The sequence below is a fragment of the Haemorhous mexicanus genome, chromosome 35, assembly GCF_027477595.1.
Source record: "Haemorhous mexicanus isolate bHaeMex1 chromosome 35, bHaeMex1.pri, whole genome shotgun sequence".
NCBI lineage: Eukaryota > Metazoa > Chordata > Aves > Passeriformes > Fringillidae > Haemorhous > Haemorhous mexicanus.
The window spans coordinates 503,499-530,385 of record NC_082375.1 but is presented as its reverse complement, the minus strand read 5'-3'; the positions used below and the strand labels follow the sequence as shown (position 1 = coordinate 530,385).

General features: G+C 65.1%; 1 protein-coding gene across 1 annotated transcript; it reads right to left on the bottom strand.

Annotated features, from left to right (window-relative positions):
- Positions 1 to 323: 323 nt before the first annotated feature.
- Positions 324 to 26,642, bottom strand: LOC132341095 (spectrin beta chain, non-erythrocytic 1-like). Its single transcript, XM_059872383.1, is given in 29 exon segments — positions 324 to 717; positions 719 to 742; positions 1,454 to 1,658; positions 2,376 to 2,506; positions 3,414 to 3,680; positions 4,760 to 4,849; positions 5,533 to 5,757; positions 6,906 to 7,169; positions 7,673 to 7,819; positions 7,982 to 8,072; positions 8,170 to 8,372; positions 8,463 to 9,219; positions 9,822 to 9,959; positions 10,513 to 11,674; positions 12,065 to 12,218; positions 12,305 to 12,607; positions 13,484 to 13,642; positions 16,034 to 16,151; positions 17,881 to 18,068; positions 19,453 to 19,565; positions 19,964 to 20,079; positions 21,113 to 21,193; positions 21,424 to 21,515; positions 22,193 to 22,366; positions 23,272 to 23,420; positions 26,473 to 26,534; positions 26,536 to 26,573; positions 26,575 to 26,615; positions 26,618 to 26,642. Coding segments are annotated over 29 exon segments (5,910 nt in total). The 3' UTR covers position 324.
- Positions 26,643 to 26,887: the final 245 nt, after the last annotated feature.

The window sequence follows — 26,887 nt, the reverse complement described above, 5'->3', positions numbered from 1 at the left end:
GTCCCCGTGCCCTCACCTGCGCTCTCAGGGCCCTCCCCTCACCTGTCCCTGTCCCCGTGCCCTCACCTGCACACTCAGAGCCCTCCCCTCACCTGTCCCTGTCCCCGTGCCCTCACCTCTGCGCTCAGGGCCCTCCCCTCACCTGTCCCTGTCCCCGTGCCCTCACCTGCACTCTCAGGGCCCTCCCCTCACCTGTCCCCGTCCCCGTGCCCTCACCTGCACACTCAGAGCCCTCCCCTCACCTGTCCCTGTCCCCATGCCCTCACCTGCGCGCTCAGGGCCCTCCCCTCACCTGTCCCTGTCCCCGTGCCCTCACCTGCACACTCAGGGCCGTCCCCTCACCTGTCCCTGTCCCCGTGCCCTCACCTGCGCGCTCAGGGCCTGCACGTCGTGCTCGAAGGCGCGGTGCTGCCTCTCCAGCCCCTCGGCCCCGCGCAGGTCCCGGCCCAGCTCCTCGGGCACCTGCCGGGCCTTGGCGCGGAGCTGCTCCAGCACCTGCCGGGCGTCGCGGCGGAAGCGCTGCAGGTCGTGCGCGGCCGCCAGCTCCTGCGCCCGCGTGGCCACCAGCTCCAGCAGCTCGGCCCAGGCCTCGTTGAGCCCCGCTTGCCACTGGGCCACGGCCGCGCGCTCGGGGTGGCCCCCGGCGATCAGCGCCGCCGCCGCCGCGTTGGCCGCGTCCACCCGCTCCTGGCCCAGCCCGCCCGTGTCCCGGGAGAAACTCGCGGAACTTGTCGCGGAGCAGCTGCGGGGACAGGGGACACGGTCAGGGGACAGGGGACAGGGGACAGGGGACAGAGGGACACAGGGGACAGGGGAACAAGGGACAGGGGACAGGGTACAGAGGGACACAGTCAGGGGACAGGGGACATGGTCAGGTGACAGGGGGACAGGGGACAGGGGACACGGTCAGGGGACAGGGGACAGAGGACAGGGGAGAGGGGACAGGGGACACGGTCAGGGGACAGGGGAACAGGGGAGAGGGGAGAGGGGACAGGGGAGAGGGGACAGGGGACACGGTCAGGGGACAGGGGACAGGGGACAAGGGACAGGGGACAGGGGGACAGGGGACAGAGGACACGGTCAGGGGACAGGGGAGAGGGGACAGGGGACAGGGGACACAGCCAGGGGACAGGGGACAGGGGGGACAGTGGACAGGGGACAGGGGGACAGAGGGGTCAGGGAGGGTCAGGGGACACAGGACAGGGGATGGGGGACACAAGATAGGGGTCAGGGGACACAGGACAGGAGTCAGGGGACAGGGGGGTCAGGGGGACATGGGACACAGAACAGGGGACATGGGACAGGGGTCAGGGAGACACAGGACAGGGGTCATGGGATGTGGGGGACAGGGTACACAGGACAGGGGACAGCAGGACACGGAACAGGGGACAGGGGGACAGGGGGTCTGTGTCACAACACCCACGTCCCCGGTGTCCCCTCAGTGTCCCCTCACCGTGACGTGCTCGAAGTCCTGGCCCAGCTCCCGGGACGCCGCCACCACCTCTCGCTCCGAGATCCACTGCTCCAGGTCATCGAGGTCACGGCGCAGCTGGCACAGCCGGTGGTGGCCCTGCAGGGTGGCCCTGCGGTCCCCAGCCAGGTGACACAGCCCCGCGTAGAGACGCTGCAGCTGCGCGGCGCGGGCACGGAGCCGCTCGCTGGACAGGGGACAGGGGACAGCCGTGTCACCTCGGGGACAGCTGTGTCACCAGGGGACAGCTGTGTCACCTCGGGGACAGCGGTGTCACCAGGGGACAGCAGTGTCACCAGGGGACAGCCGTGTCACCAGGGGACAGCTGTGTCACCTCGGGGACAGCCGTGTCACCAGGGGACAGCTGTGTCACCTCGGGGACAGCAGTGTCACCAGGGCACAGCTGTGTCACCAGGGGACAGCTGTGTCACCGGGGACAGCTGTGTCAGCAGGGGACAGGGGACAGTGATGTCACCCAAGGGACAGGCGGGGCAGGGGACACATGAACATCGGGAACAGGGGACACAGGGACAGCGGTGTCACCAGGGGAGCGGGGACAGCAATGTCACACAGGGGACAGCAGTGTCACCAGGGGAGCGGGGACAGCAGTGTCACACAGGGGACAGCAGTGTCGCCAGGGGACACAGGGACAGTGGTGTCACCGGGGGGCAGGGGACAGCAGTGTCACACAGGGGACAGCAGTGTCACCAGGGGGGCGGGGACAGCAGTGTCACACAGGGGACAGCAGTGTCACCAGGGGAGCTGGGACAGCGACGTCAGGGGACGCACGGACAGCAGTGACAATGGACGTGGCGACAGAGGACGCAGGGACCTCAGGGGACAGGGCCATCAGGGGCCGCCAGTGGCGGGGGTGTCCCCGGGGTGTCCCCGGGGGTGTCCCCACCCGTCGGGGTGGCCGCTGGCCGCCATGGCCCGGCCCTGCTCGGCCAGCAGCTCCACGGTGCCGCCGTAGTCGCGCAGCTCCTGCTCCAGCCCCAGGTGCCGGCTCAGCATGGCCTGGGCGCCCGGCTCGTCCTGGGGACACCGCGCGGCTGTCACCACCCCCCAGCAGCTCCTCGGGGGGCCCCTGACCCCTCCAGGCCACTCACGGACCCTACAGACCCCCCCGAATCCCCCCAAATCCCCCCGACCCCCCCTGACCCGCAGAGATCCCCTACAGGCCCCCCCATAGACCCCCGTGACCCCCTCAGAGACCCCCCAGACCCCTCACAGACCCCTCAACTCCCCCTCTGACCCCCACAGCCCCCCAACCCCCTGTCACCTTCTCTGTAGCCCCATAGACCCCCCCGAGACCCCCCCGAGACCCCCCTAAACCATTCCCAATCCCCCCGAACACCCCCAGACCCCTCACAGACCCCTCAACTCCCCCTCTGACCCCCACAGCCCCCCAACCCCCTGTCACCTTCTCTGTAGCCCCATAGACCCCCCCAGACCCCCCGAGACCCCCCCTAAACCATTCCCAATCCCCCCGAATCCCCCCCAGACCCCTCAACTCCCCCCTCTGACCCCCACAGCCCCCCTAACTCCCTGTCACCTTCTCTGCAGCCCCATAGACCCCCCAGACCCCCCGAGACCCCCCCAAACCATTCCCAATCCCCCCGAACCCCCCCAGACCCCCCAGACCCCTCACAGACCCCCCAACTCCCCCTCTGACCCCCACAGCCCCCCTAACCCCCGTCACCTTCTCTGTAGCCCCATAGACCCCCCCAGACCCCCCGAGACCCCCCTAAACCATTCCCAATCCCCCCCAGACCCCCCCCAGACCCCTCCCCACATCCCCCCTGCCCCCCTCCCACATTCCCTGCCCCCCTGGCCCCCCCCCCAACCAAAGCGGGGGTGACTCCGCTGTCCCCGGGTGGGGGTCCCAGCCCAAGGGGGGGGTCCCAGCCCAAATGGGGGGGGGTCCCAGCCCTGTCCCCACCTTGGCCTTGTCCTGGGCCAGCATGTGCAGCTCCCTCTCGCCCAGCCAGGCCTCGGCGGCCGCGGCGTCGCGCAGGAAGCGCTGGGCGGCCAGGGCGGCTTCCAGACGCTTCTGCCTCCGCCCTGCCTGCTCCCTCAGCTCCCTCCAGGCCTCCCGCAGAGCCGGGACCCCCCCGGGGACCCCCCCGGGGACCCCCGAGTCGGGGACCCCCCGCTCCAGCAGCTCCATCACGCGGCGCTCGCGGCCCTGCAGCTCCTTTTGCAGCGTCTGCGGGGTCGGGGGGTTTGTGGGGGGTTATGGGGGAAACTGGGGGGTCTGGGGGCTCTGGGGGGGGGTATGGGGGAAATTGGGGGGTCTGGGAGGGGTTTGTGGGAAAACTGGGGGGGTTTATGGGGGGGTTATGGGGGAAATTGGGGGGTCTGGGGGCTCTGGGGGGGGTATGGGGGAAATTGGGGGGTCTGGGAGGGGTTTGTGGGAAAACTGGAGGGGTTTGTGGGGGGGTTATGGGGGAAATTGGGGGTCTAGGGGGGGAAATTGGGGAGTCTAGGGGGTCTGGGAGGGGTTTATGGGGGAAATTGGGGGGGCTGGGGGGTCTGGGAGGGGTTTATGGGGGGGTATGGGGGAAATTGGGGGGTTTGGGGGCTCTGGGGGGGTTATGGGGGAAATTGAGGGGTCTGGGAGGGGTTTATGGGAAAGCTGGGGGGGTTTATGGGGGAAATGGGGGGTCTGGGGGCTCTGGGGGGGGTATGGGGGAAATTGGGGGGTCTGGGAGGGGTTTGTGGGAAAACTGGGGGGGTTTGTGGGGGGGTTATGGGGGAAACTGGGGGGTCTGGGGGCTCTGGGGGGGGTATGGGGGAAATTGGGGGGTCTGGGGGCTCTGGGGGGGGTATGGGGGAAATTGGGGGGTCTGGGAGGGGTTTGTGGAAAAACTGGGGGGTTTGTGGGGGGGTTATGGGGGAAATTGGGGGGTCTGGGAGGGGTTTGTGGGAAAACTGGGGGGGTTTATGGGGGAAATTGGGGGAAATTGGGGGGTCTGGGGGCTCTGGGGGGGTTATGGGGGAAATTGAGGGGTCTGGGAGGGGTTTATGGGAAAGCTGGGGGGGTTTATGGGGAGTTATGGGGGAAATTGGGGGGTCTGGGGGCTCTGTGGGGTTTATGGGGGAAATTGGGGGTCAGTGGGGGAAATTGGGAGCCCTGAGGTCTATGGGGGGGGGTTTATGGGTTCATGGTGGAAAGTGTGGGGTCTGGGGGGGGTTTAAGGGGGAAACTGGGGGGGTCTGGGAGGTCTGCAGGGGTCATGGAATGACAGGGGACAGAGGGGGACATCTGGGGACCCTGTGACCCACCTCGTTCTTCTGGAGCAGCAGCTGCACCGAGGGCAGGTCCTTGCCGTGGTCCGTGGACATGGCCAGGGCCTGGCGCTCCTGCACCCAGAGCTGGGGACATGGGGACATTGGGGACATCAGGGACATTGGGGACATCGGGGACATTGGGACATTGGGGACATCAGGGACATTGGGGACATTGAGGGCATTGGGACATTGGGGACATCAGGGACACTGGGGACATTGGGGACATTGAGGGCATTGGGGACATTGGGGACATTGGGGACATCGGGGGACATTGGGGACATCAGGGACTTTGGGGACACTGGGGACATTGGGGACATTGGGGACATTGAGGGCATTGGGACATTGGGGACATTGGGGACATCAGGGACACTGGGGACATTGGGGACATTGGGGACATTGAGGGCATTGGGGACATCAGGGACTTTGGGGACACTGGGGACATTGGGGACATCAGGGACATTGGGGACATTGAGGGCATTGGGACATTGGGGACATTGGGGACATCAGGGACACTGGGGACATTGGGGACATCGGGGGTCACTGGGGACATTGGGGACATTGGGGGTCACTGGGGTCAGTGGGGACATTGGGGACATGGGGACATTGGGGACATCAGGGACACTGGGGACATCAGGGACATTGGGGACATTGGGGTGTCAGAGACTTGGGGTCAGGAATGGTTGGGGAGGGGGGGGTCACACACGGGGGAACCCAGGGGTCAGTGACAGCCCCGGGGGGGCTGGGGGGGGGGGTGTCCCCCCACTCACGAGCTCGTCCTCCAGGTCCCTTCGGAACTGGTGCAGCTCCCTGGCGGCCGCCAGGCTCCGCCCGCGCTCCCGCAGCGGCTCCCGCAGCTCCCGGAACTGCTGCTCCAGCTCCCGCAGCTGCTCCCGCACCCCCGCGCTCCGGGGGTGCCCCGGGCTGAGCCCCCCGGCCTGCGCCCGCAGCGCCCCCACCTCCTGCTCCCGCAGCGCCGCCTGCGTCTCCAGCAGCTGCGGGGGGTGGGGGGTGTCAGGGACCCCCGGGGGGCTCCCAAAATCTGCACCCCAAAAGCTGAACCCTAAAACCCGCAGCCAAATCCTGCGTCACAGACCTGCACACCCAAATCTGCACCCCAAAAGCTGAACCCTAAAACCCGAACCTCAAAACCTGAACTCAAATCTTGCATCACAAAGCTTCAGCCCAAAACTTTCACACCCCGAAATCCACACCCTAAACCTGAACCCCAAAAACCTTCACACCTCAGAATGTGCATCCCAAACCCCCCCAAAACCGTCACCCCCCAAAATCCGCCCCCTAAACCTTCACACCCCAAAATCTTCACCCCCCAAAATCCGCACCCTAAACCTTCATCCCAAAACCTTCACACCTCAAAATCTGCATCCCAACCCCCCCCAAAACCTTCACCCCCCAAAATCCGCACTCTAAACCTTCTCATCCCAAAACCTTCACACCTCAAAATCTGCATCCCAAACCCCCCCAAAACTTTCACACCCCAAAATCTGCACCCTAAACCTTCATCCCAAAACCTTCACACCCCAAAATCCACACCCTAAACCTTCACCCCCCAAAATCCGGGCCCTAAACCTTCACCCCAAAACTTTCACACCCCAAAATCCGCACCCTAAACCTTCATCCCAAAACCTTCACCCCAAAATCCGCACCCTAAACCTTCACACACCAAAATCCGCACCCTAAACATTCACCCCAAAACCTTCACCCCCCAAAATCTGCATCCCAAACCCCCCCAAAACCCATCCCCCAAACCTGTATCTGAACCCCGCCCCCTAAACCTTCACCCCAAAAACTTCACACCCCAAAATCCGCACTCTAAACCTTCACCCCAAAACCCACTTACCCAACCCCGCATCCCAAACCCACCCAAAACCCATCCCCCAAACCTGTACCTGAACCCCGCCCCCTAAACCTTCATCCCAAAACCTTCACACCTCAAAATCTGCATCCCAAACCCCCCCAAAAACTTCACACCCCAAAATCCGCCCCCTAAACCTTCACCCCAAAACCTTCACACCCCAAAACCTGCATCCCAAACCCCCCCAAAACCCATCCCCCAAACCTGTACCTGCCCCCACCACCCCCAACCTTCCCCCCGTTCCCATTGCCCACCCCCAGCCCTGACCTGGTGCCGGGTCAGCAGGACCCCGACGCTGGTCAGGTCCTGGCCGCAGTGGCCGGAGCGGAGCTGGGCGCGGACCCCGGCCAGCCACGAGCGCAGGCCGGCGCAGGCCTGGGCGCAGCTCTCGGCGCGCGCGGCCTCGGCCAAACCGCGGCCCTTGGCGGCCGCCGCCGCCTCCACCTGCGCCCACAGCGCCCGCAGCTCCTGCCGAGGGGCGCTCACCTGTCCGGCCAGCGCCGGCCGCGCCCGCGCCAGCTGCTCGCCGTCCTGCGGGACACGGGAACGGCGGCGCGGAGTTACGGGAGGGACCAGAAACGTCGCGGAACGGGCAATGCCGAGGTTGGGATTTCGTGGGATTGTTGAGGTTGGAGTCATTGAGTTGTGGGGTGAGGAGGGTTGGTGGGATCGTTGAAACTGGACCCGTGGAACCGTCAAGGTTTGGACCCAAAAAGTCAGGAATTGTCAATGCTACACGGGATCCTTGGGGTTGACCCAGTAAATTGTGGGATTGTGAAGATTTGACCCTTGGAATGGTGAGATCATTGAAACTGGATCCATGGAGTCGTGGAATTATTAAGGCTGGAACCCACAGAACCACAGAATCACTGAGGTTGGACCATGGAATCATGGAATTGCCGAGGTTGGACCCATGGAATTTCGTGACTCAACTCCCCCCTCCCATATCCCACCTTTCCCAAGAGCTGCCCCTTCCTGGATCCCGTTTTCCCCCCTATTTTCCCCATTTTCCCCCCATTTTCCCCCATTCCCACCTTCTCCAGCGCCTCCAGCCAGCCCCGGTTGGCCGCGAGCTCGGCGGCGAAGGCCTGGTGCTTCTGCCACTTGCCCTGCAGGTCCCGCGTGCCCTCGTAGGACACGTCCCGAGCCACCGGCAGCTTCTCGTTCAGCCACAGCGTCAGCTGGGAACGGGGACGGGCACGGGGACGGGGATGGGAACGGAGGCACAGGCCAGGATCTCTTCCCACAGTCCCATCCCAGCCCGGTTCTCATCTTCACCCCATTTTAACCCCATCCGTGCCCGATCTCCACCCAAATCCCACCCCAGCCCCACCCTGCCTCACCTCCTGCCCATCCTGCAGGAACTTCTGCAGCTCCCAGTTATCCCGCAGCCGCCCCAGCAGCTCCTGGGCCGATTCCCGAATCTTCTGGTGCCTGTGCCAGGGCCGGGGGGGGGGGGTGAGAGACCCCATTCCCAGGGGATGGGATGGACTGGGACGGACTGGGACGGACTGGGACGGGTTTCCCTCACCTGCTCTCCACCGACTCCACCGTCTCCCGCACCTTTTCCGCGTGGACGCCGCCCTCGTCCAGCAGCTTCCTCCCGGTGTCCGTGAGCGCCCGGACGCGCTCGGTGCCGGTGTCCAGCGCGGCCAGGAACTCCTCCAGCCTCCGCACGGCCGCCTCCGCCCCCGGCACCGTGCCCGGCATCTCCGTGTGGGCCAGCGCGTGCTCCTGCGGGTCGGGACCGGAACCGGGATCGCGACCGGGACCGGGATGGCAGCGGAGCCCCGGGATCCCCCGGAACACCCCGGCTCCCCTCACCTGCTTCCCCAGCGTCCCCTCCACCTGCTTGGCGTCCCGCAGGAACACGTGGAAGGCGACAGCCTGCGCCAGGAGCCGCTGCCGCTTCTCCCACACCCGGCCCAGCTCTTCCCAGTCGGCATCCAGCGCTTCCAGGCGCTGCAGCAGGGACAGGCTCTGCGCGTCCGTCTGTCCCCGCGTCACCTCCCGGCCGGCGGCGCGGGCGCTCCGGTAATCGGCGCCGTAGTGCGAGATCTCGGTGCGGAGGCTCTCGTGCTGCCGCAGGGAGCCCTCGGCCTCGGCCAGGGACGCGGGGACATCCTCGGAGCCCGCGGCCGCGCGGGTGCGGGACAGCCAGGCCTGGAGCGCCGCCAGGTCCCGCAGGAAGCCCTGGAGCCGCCGCGCCTGCCCCAGGGACTCCTCGCGGCTCCGGTGGCACCGGCGCAGCGCGTCCCACTCGGCCTCGAGCCCCGCCAGCTCCTCGCGGATCTCGGGCGCTCGCTCCGGCTGCTCCCCATGCAGCTTCTCGCCCTCGGCCCGCAGCTCCCGCAGCTTTCCCTGGATGGCGTCCAGGTCGCGCCCCATCCCCGACAGCTTCCCCTGCAGCGCCGTGATCCCGGCCAGGTCCCGGCCCAGCGCCCGCGTGGCCTCGATCGCCGCCGTCTTCTCCCGCATCCAGCCCCGCGTCTCGTGGCATTCCAGGCGGAAATTGTGGATGTTCAGCGCCGCGGTCAGCGCCACCTTCTTGCGCTCGGCCAGCGCCCGGAACCGCTCCCACCTGGCACGGGCGGGATCGGGTCACGGTGGGACAGAGCCCGGGGAACGATCGGGGTGTCCCGGCCCCGAGTATCCATCCCCGGAGCGTCCCGGCCCAGAGAATCCATCCCCGGAGCGTCCCAGTCCCGAGAATCCATCCCTGGAGCATCCCAGCCCGGAGAATCCATCCCTGGAGCGTCCCAGCCCCGAGAATCCATCCCTGGAGGGTCCCAGCCCCGAGAATCCATCCCCGGAGCATCCCGGCCCCGAGAATCCATCCCTGGAGGGTCCCAGCCCCGAGAATCCATCCCTGGAGCGTCCCAGCCCCGAGAATCCATCCCTGGAGCATCCCGGTCCCAGAGAATCCATCCCTGGAGGGTCCCAGCTCTGAGAATCCATCCCTGGAGGGTCCCGGTCCCAGAGAATCCATCCCCAGAACGTCCCAGCCCAGAGAATCCATCCTCTCCCAGAGCATCCCCTCTGCCGGGAAAACCCCTTCCTGCATCCCTGGAGCATCCCCGGCTGCCCGGAGAACCCATCCCTGCCTGGGACACCTCCCTGAGCGCCTGGAAAATCCATCCCTGCCCGGATCCACCCCCAATCCCTGCCCGGGGCCGCCCCCACCTGTCCCGGAGCTGCTCCCAGGTCTCCCGGGCGCTCTCCCGGTTCCTGTCCCCGGATCCCTGCAGCTCCTCCGTGACGCGGCCCACGGAGGCCACGCGCGCCGCCAGCGCCGCCAGCTCCGGCTCCAGCGTCTCGAACCTGCGGGAGCGCCGGGAATGACCGGGAATTCCGGGAATTCAGGGAATGCCGAACCCCAAAATGAAAATTCAGGGAAGGCGGGAAACGCCAGCAACACCGTGGCAGAGGTGGGAATGCCAGAAACCCTGGGAATGCCACAAAGTCTGGGAATACTGTGCTGGAGGTGGGAATTTGGGGAATTTTGGGAGCGCTGGGAATAGGGTGTGGGAGGTGGGAATTTTGGGAATGCTGGGAATATCTCAGGTCGAGGTGAGAATTCAGAGAGTACAGGGAATACTGTGTTGGAAGTGAAAATCCTGGGGAAAAGGGAACACCTGGAACGCTGGGAATGTTGTGGTGGAGGTAGGAATTCAGGGAACATCGGGAATTCAGGGAATACTGGAGACATCCTGAGGAAAAACGGGAATAACGGGGCGATCCCGTGTATTCTTGGGAAAATTCCTGGGGCAATCCCAGTGGGGGCGACCACGGGCACTCCGAGACTTCCCGGGAATAACTCTGGGAATAACTCTGGGATTTCCACGGTGCAGCGCGGGGAGCTCCGGGCGCTCACCGCTGCTGCACCACCTCCAGGTCCTCGATCCGCTCGGGAATCTCCATGGAGAGCAGCCACTGCTCCCTCTCGCCCACCCAGAGCGCGCAGGCATCGGCCTCGCTGCGCGCCGCGAACATCCCCAGCGCGTCCCGCAGCTCCAGGCGCCGCAGCTCCGCCCGCTCCTCCAGCTCCCGGTGCCGCCGCTCCAGCTCCGCCAGCCGCTCCGCCAGCCCCGGCACCACGTCGGGAAGGTCGGCGGCATCGCCGGGCAGCGCCTGCTCCCGCAGCGCCGCCAGCGCCGGCCCGCGCCGCCGCATCTCGTCCTGCAGCTCCCGCAGCCGCCGCTCCAGCATCCCCGCGGAGCGCTCGTCGTGGCCGAGCTCCGGCCCCGCCACTCGCCGGGCGGCGGCCGCCAGCCACGCCTCGGCCTCGGCCGCCTCCGCGTCCAGCTGGAATCGCCCCGCGGCCGCGCGGAGCCGCCGCTCCCGAGCCCCGGCCAGCGCCGGCAGCGCCGCCCAGAGCGACTCCAGCTCCCGGATCCGGCGGGACACGGCGGCCGCGGGGTCCGGGCAGCCGGGAGCGGGGCCCGGGGGTCCTCCAGGGGGGTCTGTGGGTCCCCCGGTGGGGTCCGTGGAGCCGTCGGGGTGTTCCGAGGGTCTGGCGGCGGGTGCCGGGAGTCGCTCCGTGGATGCAGGGGGGGATTCCAGGGAGGCGTTCTTGTTTTCGGGGGGTCCCGTGGGTCTGGAGGTGGATCCAGCAGCGGATTCCGCGGGTTTTGCGCTTCCCATTGATCCGGCAGCGGATCCCGCTGATCCAGGGGTGGCTTCCACAGATGCCGCGGCTCCGTCGGGGGCTCCCTGCGCCAGCAGCTCCCGGCCCCGCTCCAGCAGCTGCTGCAGCGGCCCCGCGCGTCCCCCCAGCGCCCCTCGGATGGCTTCGAGCTGGCTCAGCATCCGCAGGGCCCCCGGCAGGTCCCGGCCCAGCTCCGGGCAGCGCAGGAGCCGCTCCTGCTCCCGCATCCAGGCCTCCTCCTCGCCCGCGTCCCACAGGAACTTCCAGAGGCGCCGGGAGCGCTCCAGCCGCAGCCGCCGCTGCGCCGACAGCGCCGAGAGCCCCCGGTAGCGCAGCTCCAGAGCCGCCACGCGGGCCCGCAGCTGCTCCGGGGGGCACGGGCGGTACCCTGGGGGGCACGGGGGGGGTCAGCGGGGCTTGGGGGGTCCGGGGGTCGCAGGGTTTGGGGGTCCTGGGGGCTGGAATGCCCAGGGTTCAGGGGTACGGTGTTGAGGGATGCTGATTTCTGGGGGGGTCCCAGGGTTTGGGATACAGGGGGCTGGGATTTGGGAGAGTCAGAGTTTGGGGGTCTGGGATTTGGAGGTCCCGGGGTTCAGGGATTCGGTTTTTGTGGGGGGTCACAGTTTTTGGGGGTTCATTTTGGGGTTCTGCTAGGCGCCGGTTTTGGGGGGTCTCAGGTGAGTGGGGGTCCTGGGATTCAGGTGTTGTTGGGTTTGGGGGTTCCGGGGCATCCCGGGGGATCCCAATTTTGGGGTTCCCAGTTTTGGGGGTCACTCACCGCCCCCCTCCCCGAGAAAGCGCTCGGCCGCCGCCCCCACACTCCGGACCCGCTCGGCCTGGGCCGCCACGTCCCCCTCGACCAGGGCGTGGATCTGCAGCAGATCGTCCACCTGGCTCAGGTGCTGCCCGAAATCCCGCGACTGCAGCCGCACCTGGGGACACCGGGGGGGGTGGAGAGGTCACAGGGTCACAGGGGGGGTCCCACGAGGGGATCCCACCCCGGCAGCCCCCTCCCCACCTCCATCTCCTCCATCCAGCCCATCAGGTGCTCCAGGTCGCGCAGGAGCCGCTGCAGCTCCAGGTGCGCCCGGAGCCGCTCCCGCCGCGCCGCCACCTGAGCGCGCAGCGCCTCCCAAAGCGACACCACGTGGTCGCGCCGTGTCGCGATGCCGCCCATGTCGTGATAGCGCTCGGCCTCCAGCTCGGCGGCCACGGCGGTGACGGCGCGCACGCGGCTGCCGTAGGCGGCGATGTCGCTCTCGATGGCCTCGTGCTTGCGCAGCGCGGCCTCGACGCCCCCCAGGGACCCCCCGAAATTGTCCTGGGGTGGGGAAATGGGGGTGAGGGAAGGGGGGACACTCCAGGGACCCCCCCCCGAATTGTCCTGGGTGGGGGGGAAATGGGGGTGAGGGAGGGGGGACACTCCAGGGACCCCCCCCCCCCCGAATTGTCCTGGGGGGGGAAATGGGGGTGAGGGAGGGGGGACACTCCAGGGACCCCCCGAAATTGTCCTGGGGGGGGAAATGGGGGGTGAGGGAGGGGGGACACTCCAGGGACCCCCCCCGAAATTGTCCTGGGTGGGGGGAAATGGGGGTGAGGGAGGGGGGACACTCCAGGGACCCCCCCCGAATTGTCCTGGGTGGGGAAATGGGGGTGAGGGAGGGGGGACACTCCAGGGACCCTCCCCGAATTGTCCTGGGGGGGACAGGGGGTAAAAGGTGGGGGGACACTCTGGGGACCCCCAAATTGCCGTGGAGGAGAAAAAGAGGTGACAAAGGTGGGGGGGGGGGACACATCCTGAAATTGTCCCGGTGGGGACAAGGGGAAGTCCCCTGGGGTGGGGGCGGTTTCGGGGTCACCTGTGCCACCAGGTGCTCATTGTCCCTGCCTGGGGGTGGTTTGGGGGGGGTCTCAGGGGTCCCTGGGGGGGGTCCCGGTGTCACCTGTGCCACCAGGTGCTCATTGTCCCTGCCTGGGGGTGGTTTGGGGGGGGTCTCAGGGGTCCCTGGGGGGGGGTCCCGGTGTCACCTGTGCCACCAGGTGCTCATTGTCCCTGCCTGGGGGTGGTTTGGGGGGGGTCTCAGGGGTCCCTGGGGGGGGTCCCGGTGTCACCTGTGCCACCAGGTGCTCATTGTCCCTGCCTGGGGGTGGTTTGGGGGGGGTCTCAGGGGTCCCTGGGGGGGGGTCCCGGTGTCACCTGTGCCACCAGGCGCTGGTTGTCCCCCAGCCAGGTCTCCCTGAGGGCGGCCTTGCGGTGGAACCTGGCTGCCAGCTGCTCCAGGTGCTGCTGCCGGAGCAGCTCCGAGCGCAGCGCCAGCTCCCGGCCGTGCTCCGCCTTCTCCAGCCGCTCCCAGGCCTGCGGGACAGCACCGTCACCTGGCACCTGGCACCTGGCACCTGTCACCTGGCACCTGGGCACCTGGCACCTGGGCACCTGGGGAACCTGGCACCTGGCACCTGGGGAACCTGGCACCTGGGCACCTGGCACCTGGCACCCGGGCACCTGGGCACCTGGCACCTGGCACCTGGGCACCTGGCACCTGGCACCTGGGGCACCTGGCACCTGGGCACCTGGCACCTGGGGCACCTGGCACCTGGCACCTGTCACCTGGGCATCTGGCACCTGGGGCACCTGGCACCTGGCACCTGGGCACCTGGCACCTGGCACCTGGGCACCTGGCACCTGGCACCTGGGGCACCTGGCACCTGGGCATCTGGCACCTGGGGCACCTGGCACCTGGGCACCTGGGGCACCTGGGCATCTGTAACCTGTCACCTGGGGCATCTGTCACCTGGGGCACCTGGCACCTGGCACCTGGGCTCCTGGCACCTGGGGCACCTGGCACCTGGGCACCTGGGCACCTGGCACCTGGGGCACCTGGCACCTGGGCACCTGGCACCTGGGCACCTGGCACCTGGGGCACCTGGGCACCTGTCACCTGGCACCTGTCACCTGGCACCTGGGCACCTGGCACCTGGGGCACCTGTCACCTGGCACCTGGGCACCTGGCACCTGGGGCACCTGTCACCTGAGGCACCTGTCACCTGGGCACCTGGGGCACCTGTCACCTGGGCACCTGGCACCTGGGGCACCTGTCACCTGGGGCACCTGGCACCTGGGCACCTGGGCACCTGGGCTCCTGGCACCTGGCACCTGGGGCACCTGTCACCTGGGGCACCTGGGCATCTGTAACCTGGGGCACCTGGCACCTGGCACCTGGCACCTGGGCTCCTGGCACCTGGGCACCTGGGGCACCTGGCACCTGGGCATCTGTAACCTGTCACCTGGGGCACCTGGCACCTGGGCACCTGGCACCTGTCACCTGGGGTACCTGGGCACCTGGGCATCTGTAACCTGTCACCTGGGGCACCTGTCACCTGGGCACCTGGGCACCTGGGGCACCTGTCAACTGTCACCTGGGCACCTGGGGCACCTGGGGCACCTGGGGCACCTGGGGTACCTGGGCACCTGGGGCACCTGTCACCTGGGCACCTGTCACCTGTCACCTGGGCACCTGGCACCTGTCACCTGGGCACCTGGCACCTGGGCACCTGTCACCTGGGGCACCTGTCACCTGGGCACCTGTCACCTGTCACCTGGGGCACCTGCACAGCTGGCACCTGGCACACCTGGGGCACCCAGGGCAATTGCACACCTGGCACCTGTGGCACCTGTGTCACCTGGGGTACCTGCACAGCTGGCACACTTGGCACTGGTGTGTCTTCTCCCATGTCCCCAGTGTCCCCATGTCCCTGTGGCTGTCACCCTGTTGGTGTCAGCGCTCTGGGACCCCCCTGTGTCCCAATGTCCCCCTGTCCCTGTCACCCTCAGTGTCCCCAGTGTCCCCCTGTCCCTGTCACCCCCACCCCCTGTCCCTGTCACCCCCAGTGTCCCCAGTGTCCCCCTGTCCCTGTCACCCTGTTGATGTCTGCGCTGTAGGTCCCCCCATGTCCCCAATGTCCCCAATGTTCCCAATGTCCCCAGTGTCCCCAATACCCCAATGTCCCCAATACCCCAATGTCCCCAATATCCCCACAATGTCCCCAATGTCCCCAGTGTCCCCAATGTCCCCAATGTCCTCAATACCCCAATGTCCCCAATATCCCCGTGTCCCCACAATGTCCCCAATGTCCCCAATGTCCCCCCAATGTCCCCAATGTCCTCAATACCCCAATGTCCCCCCAATATCCCCGTGTCCCCACAATGTCCCCAATGTCCCCAATGTCCCCCCAATGTCCCCAATGTCCCCACTACCCCCAATGTCCCCAATGTCCCCCCAATGTCCCCAGTGTCCCCACTGTCCCCAGTGTCCCCACTGTCCCCAATACCCCAATGTCCCCACTGTCCCCAATACCCCAGTGTCCCCAATACCCCAATGTCCCCAGTGCCCCCAATGTCCCCAGTGTCCCCAATGTCCCCAATGTCCCCAGTGTCCCCAATGTCCCCAGTGTCCCCAATACCCCAATGTCCCCAGTGCCCCCAATGTCCCCAATGTCCCCATTGTCCCCCATCTCCCCAATGTCCCCACTACCCCCAATGTCCCCAATGTCCCTGCCATGTCCCCAGTGTCCCCAGTGTCCCCAATGTCCCCAATGTCCCCAATGTCCCCAGTGTCCCCACTGTCCCCAATGTCCCCAATGTCCCCAGTGTCCCCAATACCCCAATGTCCCCAGTGCCCCCAATGTCCCCAATATCCCCGTGTCCCCCCAGTGCCCCCAGTGTCCCCGATGTCCCCGTGGCTGTCACCCTGTTGATGTCGGCGCTGTGTGTCCCCTCCCGGGGCACGAACTGCCGCTGGTTGTTGGCGCGGAGGCGGCTCCGGAGCGAGAACAGCAGCACCTCCAGGGAGCCCTTGTCCTCGAACCTGGGGACCCAAAATGCACCTGGGGACCCCAAAATGCACCTGGGGACCCCAGAATGCACCTGGGGACCCCAAATACACCTGAGGGGACCCCAAAATGCACCTGGGGACCCCAGAATGCACCTGGGGGACCCCAGAATGCACCGGGGGGACCCCAAATACACCTGAGGGGACCCCAGAATGCACTGGGGGACCCAAAATGCACCTGGGGACCCCAGAATGCACCGGGGGACCCCAAAATGCACCTGGGGACCCCAAAATGCACCGGGGGACCCCAAAATGCACCTGGGGACCCCAAAATGCACCTGAGGGACCCCAGAATGCACCTGGGGACCCAAAATGCACCTGAGGGGACCCCAAAATGCACCTGGGGACCCCAGAATGCACCTGGGGGACCCCAAAATGCACCTGGGGACCCCAGAATGCACCTGGGGGACCCCAAAATGCACCTGGGGACCCCAAATACACCTGAGGGGACCCCAGAATGCACCGGGGGACCCCAAAATGCACCTGAGGGGACCCCAGAATGCACCTGGGGGACCCAAAATGCACCTGGGGGACCCCAAATACACCTGGGGACCCCAAAATGCACCGGGGGACCCCAAAATGCACCTGAGGGGACCCCAGAATGCACCTGGGGAACCCCAAATACACTTAGAGAACCCCAAAATGCACCTGAGGGACCCCGGAATGCACCTGGGGACCCCAAAATGCACCTGAGGGGACCCCAAATACACTTAGAGAACCCCAAAATGCACCTGAGGGACCCCAGAATGCACCGGGGGGACCCAAAATGCACCGGGGGACCCCAAAATGCACCTGAGGGGACCCCAGAATGCACCTGGGGACCCCAAATGCACCGAGAGAACCCCAAAATGCACCTGGGGGACCCCAGAATGCACCGGGGGGACCCCAGAATGCACCGGGGGGACCCCAGAATGCACCTGGGGACCCCAAATACACCTGAGGGGACCCCAGAATGCACCGGGGGACCCCAGAATGCACCGGGGGACCCCCAAATGCACCTGGGGACCCCAGAATGCACCTGGGGACCCAAAATGCACCTGGGGACCCCAGAATGCACCTGGGGGACCCCAAAATGCACCTGGGGGACCCCAAATACACTGAGAGAACCCCAAAATGCACCTGGGGACCCAAAATGCACCTGGGGACACCAAATACACTGAGAGAACCCCAAAATACACCAGGGGACCCCAAAATGCACCGGGGGACCCCAAAATGCACCAGGGGGACCCCAAATACACTGAGAGAACCCCAAAATGCACCGGGGGACCCCAGAATGCACCGGGGGACCCCAAAATGCACCTGGGGACCCAAAATGCACCTGAGGGGACCCCAGAATGCACCTGGGGACCCCAAATGCACCGGGGGACCCCAAATCCCACTAGGGAGACCTCAAACCCCCTTTGGGGCTCCCAAACCCCTGAGGGCAGCCCCCAGACCCCTTTGGGCAGCCCCCAGACCCCTTGGGCAGCCCCCAGACCCCTTGGGCAGCCCCCAGACCCCTTTGGGGCTCCCAAACCCCTCAGGGCAGCCTCCAGACCCCTTTGGGCAGCCCCCAGCCCCTTCAGGGCAGCCCCCAAACCCCTCAGGGCAGCCCCCAGACCCCTTGGGCAGCCCCCAGACCCCTCAGGGCAGCCTCCAGACCCCTCAGGGCAGCCCCCAGCCCCTTCAGGGCAGCCCCCCGTGGCCGGCCGGGCGGGGGTCTCACCGGGGGGGTTTCTCGGTGGTGCGGTAGGCGCTGAAGGCCTGGAGCTGCCCCTGCAGGCCGGGGATGCCGCGGGGCAGGCGCCGGTCGGTCAGCAGCAGCAGCGAGCGCTGGATCCAGCCCAGCAGCTCGGCCGCCTGCGCCTCGTAGCGCCCGGCCAGGCCCTCGGCCTCGCGCGCCGCCTCCAGCACCTGCGGACGGACAGACGGACGGGGGCGCGGCTGGCTGGCTGTCCTCGCGTCCGTCCGTCCGTCTGTCCTTCCGTCCGTCCATCATCCGTCCATCATCTGTCTATCCATCCATCCATCCATCCATCCATCCATCCATTTGTCCTCACACCCATCCACCCCTCCGTCTGTCCATCCATCCATCCGTCCATCCGTCCGTCTGTCCATCCATCATCCATCCATCCATCCATCCATCCACCCATCATCCATCATCCATCCATCCATCCATCCATCCACCCATCATCCATCATCCACCCATCATCCATCATCCATCCATCCATCCATCATCCATCCATCCATCCATCCATCCATTTGTCCTCACACCCATCCACCCATCCGTCCGTCCATCCGTCCGTTTGTCCGTCCATCCATCCATCCGTCCGTCCATCCGTCCGTCTGTCCATCCATCATCCATCCATCCATCCATCCATCCATTTGTCCTCACACCCATCCACCCCTCCGTCTGTCCATCCATCCGTCCATCCATCTGTCCATCCGTCCGTCTGTCCATCCATCATCCATCCATCCATCCATCCATCCATCCATCCATCCATCCATCCATCCATCCATTTGTCCTCACACCCATCCACCCATCCGTCTGTCCATCCATCCGTCCATCCGTCCGTTTGTCCATCCATCCATCCATCCGTCCCCATGCCCCTCCGTCCATTTATCCCCCTGTCCATCCATCCCTCTCCTCCGTCCTTTTCTGATCAATCCATCCCTCTGTCCATCCCCTCTGTCCCTCTGTCCATCCCCTCTGTCCCTCTGTCCCATCTGTCCCTCCCTCCCTCTCCCCCCCCCCCATTCCCGCGGATCCTGTCCAGCCCCGCCCCTCCCCCCCCCGACACCATCTGCCCGTCTGTCCGTCCATCTGCCCATCGTCCATCTGTCCACCCCTTCCTCCTCCTCCGCTTCCCTCTCCCTCCACCTGTGCGTCCATCCCTGCGTCCCCCATCCCGTGTCCATCCCATGTCCGTCTGTCCGTCCCGGATCCGCCCCGTGTCCGTCTGTCCGTCCCATGTCCGTCTGTCTGTCCCATGTCCGTCTGCCCTCCCCGTGTCCGTCTGTCCCCCCCGTGTCCGTCTGCCCTCCCCGTGTCCGTCTGTCCGTCCCGTGTCCGTCTGCCTGCCCCGTGTCCGTCTGTCTGCCTCGTGTCCGTCTGTCCGCCCCGTGTCCATCTGCCCTCCCCGTGTCCGTCTGTCCGCCCCGTGTCCGTCTGTCCACCCCATGTCCGTCTGTCCGCCCCGTGTCCATCTGCCCTCCCCGTGTCCGTCTGTCCGCCCCGTGTCCGTCTGTCCGCCCCGTGTCCGTCTGTCCGCCCCGTGTCCGTCTGTCCGTCCCGGACCTTCCCGACGCGTTTTCCCTCCACGGCCAGCGCCTTCATCCTGGAGAAGTGATGGTAGAGCGCGGCCACGTAGGTCAGCACTGACCGCTCGTCCGGCTGCTCCACGGCCACATCTGGGGGGCAGGGGGGGTCAGACCCCCCAAATCCACCCCCAAATCCCCCTCAGAGACCCCCAAATCCATCCCCAAATCCCCCCCAGGATCCCCAAACCCCCCCGACCCCTCACATCCCCCCCAGCACTGACCGCTCGTCCGGCTGCTCCACGGCCACATCTGGGGGGCAGGGGGGGTCAGACCCCCAAATCCACCCCCAAATCCCCCTTAGGGACCCCCAAATCCATCCCCAAATCCCCCCGAGGATCCCCAACCCCCCCTGACCCCTCACAGCCCCCCCAGCACTGACCGCTCGTCCGGCTGCTCCACGCCCACATCTGGGGGATGGGGAGGGTCAGACCCCCCAGATCCCCCGCAGGGACCCCCAAATCCCCCCCAAATCCCCCCCAGCCCCTCACCCTCGGGGTCCAGCAGCCGGGTGACCCCCAGCTCGCGCTCGGCCACGGCGAAGGCGCTCTGCAGGTTGTGGAGGGCGTTGGCTCCGCGCAGGGACCCCACGTCCAGCAGCTCCGGCCTGGGGGCGACCGGACAGCTGAGCCCGGGCTACGGCCACTGACCCATGGCCACTGACCACTGACCACTGACCCATGGCCACTGACCGCGGGCCACTGACTGCTGGCCACGGCCACCGACCACTGAGCCACGGCCACTGACTGCTGGCCACTGGCCACTGACTGCTGGCCACTGAGCCACGGCCACTGACCGCGGGCCACTGACCACTGGCCACCGACCACTGACCACTGACCCATGGCCACTGACTGCTGACCACTGACCACTGAGCCACGGCCACTGACCACTGACCACCAACCACTGAGCCACGGCCACCAACCACTGACTACTGACCACTGACCCACAGCTACTGACCACGGACCCACTGACCGCTGACCACTGACCACTGACCCATGGCCACTGACTGCTGGCCACTGACCACTGAGCCACGGCCACTGACCGCTGACTACTGACCACTGAGCCACGGCCACTGAGCCACGGCCACTGACCCACGGCCACTGACCACTGACCGCTGACCACCGACCACTGACCGCTGACCACTGACTGCTGGCCACTGACCACTGACCACTGAGCCACGGCCACTGACCACTGAGCCACGGCCACTGAGCCACGGCCACCGACCACCGACCACTGACCACTGACCGCTGACCCACGGCCACTGACCGCTGGTCACTGACCACTGAGCCACGGCTACTGACCACTGAGCCACGGCCACTGACTGCTGGCCACTGAGCCATGGCCACTGACCGCTGGCCACTGACTACTGACCACTGACCCATAACCCCACAGACTCCCACCCCACAACTGCTGCCCTATAACCCCCCCATCCCCCCCCAGGATCCCCTCCCCCCAGCAGCCCCCTTCCCCCAGCAGCCACTTCTCCCAGCCCCCTCCCCACCCCACACCCCCTCCCCTCCCCACCCCCAGCCCCCTGCCCAGCCCCCTCCCCACCTCCATCCCAACCCCCAGCCCCCTCCCCACCCCCAGCCCCCTGCCCAGCCCCCTGCCCAGCCCCCTGCCCAGCCCCCTGCCCGCACCGGTGCCGGTGGATGAGGGCACAGAAGGCCAGCCCGTCCCTCCAGCTCGTGGTGAAGTTCTGCACGTTCACATTGGGGTACCTGGGGGGAGCCAGGAGGGGTCAGAGACCCCCCAAACCCCCCCAGACCCCTCTGGGAACACCCCCAGACCCCGCAGCTCCCACATGAGTCCCCTCAGGGACCACTCAGAGCCCCCCCAAAGCCTCAGAGAGCCCCCAGGAGCCTCCCGAGCCACGTGGAGACCACCCAGACCCCCCCAGGACCCCCCCGGGACCCCCAAAATCCCGCCGGGACCCCCCGGGACCCCTCACCCCGCGGTTTTCATCTGGCACCAGGCCAGCAGCGCGTCCTTGGCCGATTTGCGCTCCCGCGTGTCCCCGGTCTCCACGCTGATGTCCTGGATCTGGGGGGGCCCAAATTGGGGTTAAAGACCCCCCAAAGTGTGTCCAGAACCCCCAAAAAGGGTGCAAGCATCCCGTGGGGGGGTCAGGACCCCCAAAAATGGGGTCTGGGACCCCCCCCAAAAGGAGCCTGGGGAAGGTCTGGGGATTTCCGTGACCAAACTGAGACCCCCGGGTGGGTTTGGGACCCCCCGAAATGACCCCAAACCCCCCAGGGCAGCTCCAGGACCCTCCAAATGACCCCCAACCCCCCAGGATGGGTTCCTGAACCCCCCCTAAGTGACCCCAAACAACCCAGGGTGGGTCCAGGACCCCCTGAAATGACCCCAAACCCCCCAGGGCAGCTCCAGGACCCTCTAAATGACCCCAAACCCCCCCAGGGCAGCTCCAGGACCCCCCTAAGTGACCCCAATCCCCCCAGGGCAGCTCCAGGACCCTCTAAGTGACCCCAAACCCCCCCAGGACAGCTCCAGGACCCCCCTAAGGGACCCCAAACCCCCCCAGGGCAGCTCCAGGACCCCCCTAAGTGACCCCAAACCCCCCCAGGGCAGCTCCAGGACCCTCTAAATGACCCCAAACCCCCCCAGGACAGCTCCAGGACGGGCCCAGCCCCTGCAGGGCGGGGTCCGGGCCGCGCCCCCCGCCCCATTTCCCGCGGGGGGGATGCCGGGGGGGCCACCTGGAAGCGCAGGATGATGGTCCAGACCAGGCCGAGGGTCAGCCGGGGGTTGCCGTCCACGATGTCGTGCGAGCCCACGTTCTCCAGGTGCACGCGCTGCTCGCGCAGGAAGCGCAGCGCCTTCTCCACGTTCTCCAGGCAGTGGATCCGCATCCGGCCCCGCGTGGGGCGCGGCTGGGCGGGGGGCGCCGTCAGGGAACCCCCCCGGGGCGGGGGGGCGCCGTCAGGGAACCCCCCCGGGGCAGGGGGCATGGTCAGGGAACCCCCCGGGGCGGGGGGCACCGTCAGGGAACCCCCCCGGGGCGGGGGGGCATGGTCAGGGAACCCTCCCGGGGCGGGGGGCACCGTCAGGGAACCCCCCCCGGGGCGGGGGGCGCCGTCAGGGAATCCCCCCGGGGCGGGGGGCATGGTCAGGGAACCCCCCCGGGAAAGGGGGCGCATGGTCAGGGAACCCCCCCGGGGCTGGGGGCACAGTCAGGAAACCCCCCATGAGTCGGGGGCCACGGTCAGGGAACCCCCCCGGAGGGGGGCATGGTCAGGGAATCACCCAGGGCAGGGGGGCACCGTCAGGGACCCCTCCCCAGGCAGGTGGGCACAGTCAGGGAACCCCCCATGAGTCGGGGGGCACTATTAGAGACCCCCCATGAGTCGGGGGGCACTGTTAGAGACCCCCCCCGGGCACGGGGGGCACGGTTAGAGACCCCCCCCCTGGGCGGGGGGCACTGTTAGAGACCCCCCCCCGGGCGGGGGGCATCGTCAGGGACCCCCCCTGGGCACGGGGGGGGGCACCATCAAGAATTTCCCTAATTTGGGGAGGGTCCCCATTGGAAGGTTCCCTTATTTTGGGGGGTGTTCCCCTTTGAGGGGGGCGTCCCTAATTTGGGGAGGGGTCTCACTCACCAGGAACCCCCCCCCTCAAGCAGCGGGGGTCCCTTTTTGGGAGGGGTCCCCACAGGGATTTCATTATTTTGGGGAGGTTCCTGTTTTTGGGGGAGGGTCCCCATTGGGAGGTTCCCTTTTTTTGGGGGGTGTTCCCCTTTGAGGGGGGTGTCCCCAATTCGGGGAGGGGTCTCACTCACCAGGGTCTCCCCCGAGAGCCCCTCGAGCAGCCGCAGCAGGAGCCGCCCGTCCCGCAGGTCGCTGTAAAGGTCCCCCAGGTGCGACCCCCCCGCCAGGTGCGAGTTCACCCACTTGGTGAAGGTTTTCTTCTGCACGGCCTCGCGCTCGTCTGGGGGGGGCACGGGGGGCTCAGAGACCCCCAAACCCCCCCCCTAAACCCCCCCAAATCCCCCCAGACCACCCAAACCCCACCCAGAGCCCCCCAAACCCCACCCAGAACCCCCCAACCCCACCTGAGCCCCCCAACCCCACCTGAGCCCACCCCCCCTTCTGCACGGCCTCGCGCTCGTCTGGGGGGGGGCACGGGGGGCTCAGAGACCCCCCAAAACCCCCCCCAAACCCCCCCAAATCCCCCCAGACCACCCAAACCCCACCCAGAACCCCCCAACCCCACCTGAGCCCACCCCCCCCCTTCTGCACGGCCTTGGGCTCATCTGGGGGGGGGCACGGGGGGCTCAGAGACCCCCAAAATTCCCCCCAAAGCCCCCCAGGGGTCGCAGCCCCCCGGGGGGGGGGGGTCCCCGGGGGGAGGGGGGGGGGGGATCCCCCCGCGCCAGCCGGCGCTGGATTAACGCTAAGAGGATTTGGGGGGGGGGTCCTTGGGGGGCTCCTGAGGGGGGTCCTGGGAGGATTTGGGGGTCTGGGGGCGATTGGGGGGTTTGGGGATGATTGGGAGGGGAAATTTGGGGGTGTTCCTCCCATTTTTCCATAATACGCCCCCATTTTGGGGGGGTTTCCCCCATTTTTGGGCTTTTTTCCCATTTTTGGGGTTTTTTTCCCCATTTTGGGGGTTTTTTTTATTCCCAATTTTGGGGGTTTCCTCCCGATTTTTTTGGGATCATTCCCACATTTTGGGGTTCCCCCATCCCCATTTTGGGGGTCTCCCGTTATTTTTGGGGTGTTTCCCTCTGTTTTCTGGACTTTTCCTCCTGTTTTGAGGGGGGTTTACCCCATTTTTTGTGGTTTTCCTTAATTTTTGCGCTGCCCCCTCACATTTTTGGGACAGATTTCCCCATTTTCGGGGTCCATCCCCCCAATTTTTGGGTTCCCCATCCCCATTTTTGGGCTCTCTCCTATTCCTGAAGCACTTCCCATCATTTTTGGGGTCATTTTCCCCATTTTTGGGGGCTGTTCCCCTGGTTTTTTCCACTTTTTCTTTGTGTTCCCTCACTCTTTTTGTCCCCCCCAACATTCCAGGGCTCCCAATTCCCATTTTTTTGGGATTCTCCACATTTTTGGTGACTTTCTCCCCAATTTTTTCAGCTTCCATTCCCATTTTTTATCCTTTTCCCCCACTTTTTCTGGGTTTTTCTCCTTTTTTCCTTCACTTTCCCCCAATTTTTTCCACTGTCCCCCTCATTTTTTTGCACTTTTCCCTTAATTTTTGCATTTTTGTCCCACTTTTTGTGTTTTCTTCACTTTTCTTCCACTTTCCCCCCCAACATTTGAACTCCTCCCCCACTTTTTGTTCATTTCTCCCCATTTTTTTCACTTTTCCCTCAATTTTTTTTCCTTTTTCCTCCCATTTTTTCCACTTTCCCCGCAGCATTTCAACTTTTCTCCTCACTTTTTGCCCACTTTACCCCAGTTTCCACACTTTCCTCACAATCCCCCCATTTTTTTCAACTTTTCCCTCCATTTTTGTGCATTTCCCAACATATTTTTCCACTTTCCCCCACAATTTTTAGCACTTTTTCTCTCATTTTTTCCACTTTTTTTTTTTCATTTTTCCCCTCCCGTTTTTCCTTCCCCCCCCCAATTTTTCCCTCTCGTTTTTCCCCATTTTCCCCCAAATTTTCCTCCCATTTATCCCCATTTCCCTCCCCGATTTTCCCCCATTTCCCCCCAAATTTCCCCCATTTTTTCCCCTTTTCCCTCCCCGATTTTTCCCCTTTCCCCCCCAGTTTTCCCCCCTGTTTTTCCCAATTTTTCCCCCTGTTTTCCCCATTTTCCCTAATTTTCCCCCAAATTTTTCCCCATTTTCCCACCATTTTTTCCCTTTTTCCTCCCCAATTTTTCCCCTTTTTCCCACCATTTTCCCCTTTTTCCCTCTCCAATTTTCCCTCCCCAATTTTTCCCCATTTTCCCCAATTTTTCCCCCCAATTTTACCCCTTTTCACTCCCCGATTTTCCCCTTTCCCCTCCAATTTTTCCCCCCTGTTTTCCCCATTTTCCCCTAATTTTTCCCCATTTCCCCCCTAATTTTTCCCCTTTTCCCTCCCCGATTTTTCCCCTTTTCCCTCCCCAATTTTCCCCCCTGTTTTTCCCATTTCCCCTAATTTTCCCCCAAATTTTTCCCCATTTTCCCACCATTTTCCCCCTTTTTCCTCCCCAATTTTTCCCCATTTTCCCCCTTTTCACTCCCCGATTTTCCCCTTTCCCCTCCAATTTTTCCCCCGTTTTCCCCATTTTCCCCTAATTTTCCCCAAATTTTTCCCCATTCCCCCCTAATTTTTCCCCTTTTCCCTCCCCAATTTTTCCCCTTTTCTCCCTGTTTTTCCCAATTTTTCCCCATTTTCCCAATTTTCCCCCATTTCCCCCAATTTTTCCCCTTTTCCCTCCCAATTTTCCCTTTTTCCCTCCCCAATTTTTCCGCATTTTCCCCAATTTCCCCCCCAATTTTTCCCCTTTTCCCTCCATTTTTCCCCCCTGTTTTCCCCATTTCCCCCTAATTTTCCCCCAAATTTTTCCCACCATTTTTCCCCTTTTCCCTCTCCAATTTTCCCTTTTTCCTTCCCCAATTTTTCCCCATTTCCCCCAATTTTTCCCCTTTTCCCTCCCCGATTTTCCCCCTTTTTCCCCCTGTTTTTCCCAATTTTTCCCCCCTGTTTTCCCCATTTTCCCCTAATTTTCCCCCAATTTTTCCCCATTTCTTCCCAATTTTTTCCCCATTTTCCCACCATTTTTCTCCTTTTCCCTCCCCAATTTTCCCCCTTTCCCCCCCCAATTTTCCCCCCTGTTTTTCCCCTTTCCCCCCCAATTCCCCCCCCCCATTTTTCCCCTTTTCCCCCCCATTTTTGGGTCCCCCCCCAATTTTTCCCCTTTTCCCCTCATTTTTGGGTCCCCCCCCCAATTTTTCCCCTTTCCCCCCCATTTTTGGGGTCCCCCCCCCCATTTTTCCCCCTTTTCCCCCCATTTTTGGGGTCCCCCCCCCCCCGTACCTGCCAAGGCTTTGATGCGGGAGCGCTCGAAGCGCCGGGCGGAGCCTTCATCCTCCTCCTCCCTCCTCCTCCTCCTCCTCCTCGGGCCCCCCCGCGCCCCCCCTCCCCCTCCCAGCGGGGGTCGCTGAACCGCGGCAGCTCCAGGGGTCGTAGGGGGGAGGGGACAGCATGGTGGCCTTTGGGGACCCCCAAATTTGGGGAGGGGGGGTGGCACTGGGAGAGCTCAGGGGGGAGCTGGAAAAAAGGGGGAGGGGGCGTTTGGTCACTTTGGGGGGCGAGCCCCCCCTCAAAGGACCCGAAATTAACGGGGACCCCCCCCCCCAAAAGTTTACGGAGACCCCAAGTTAACGGAGACCCCCCCCCAAAATTAACGGAGACCCCCCCCAAATTAATTAAAATACTCCTCGAATTTGGA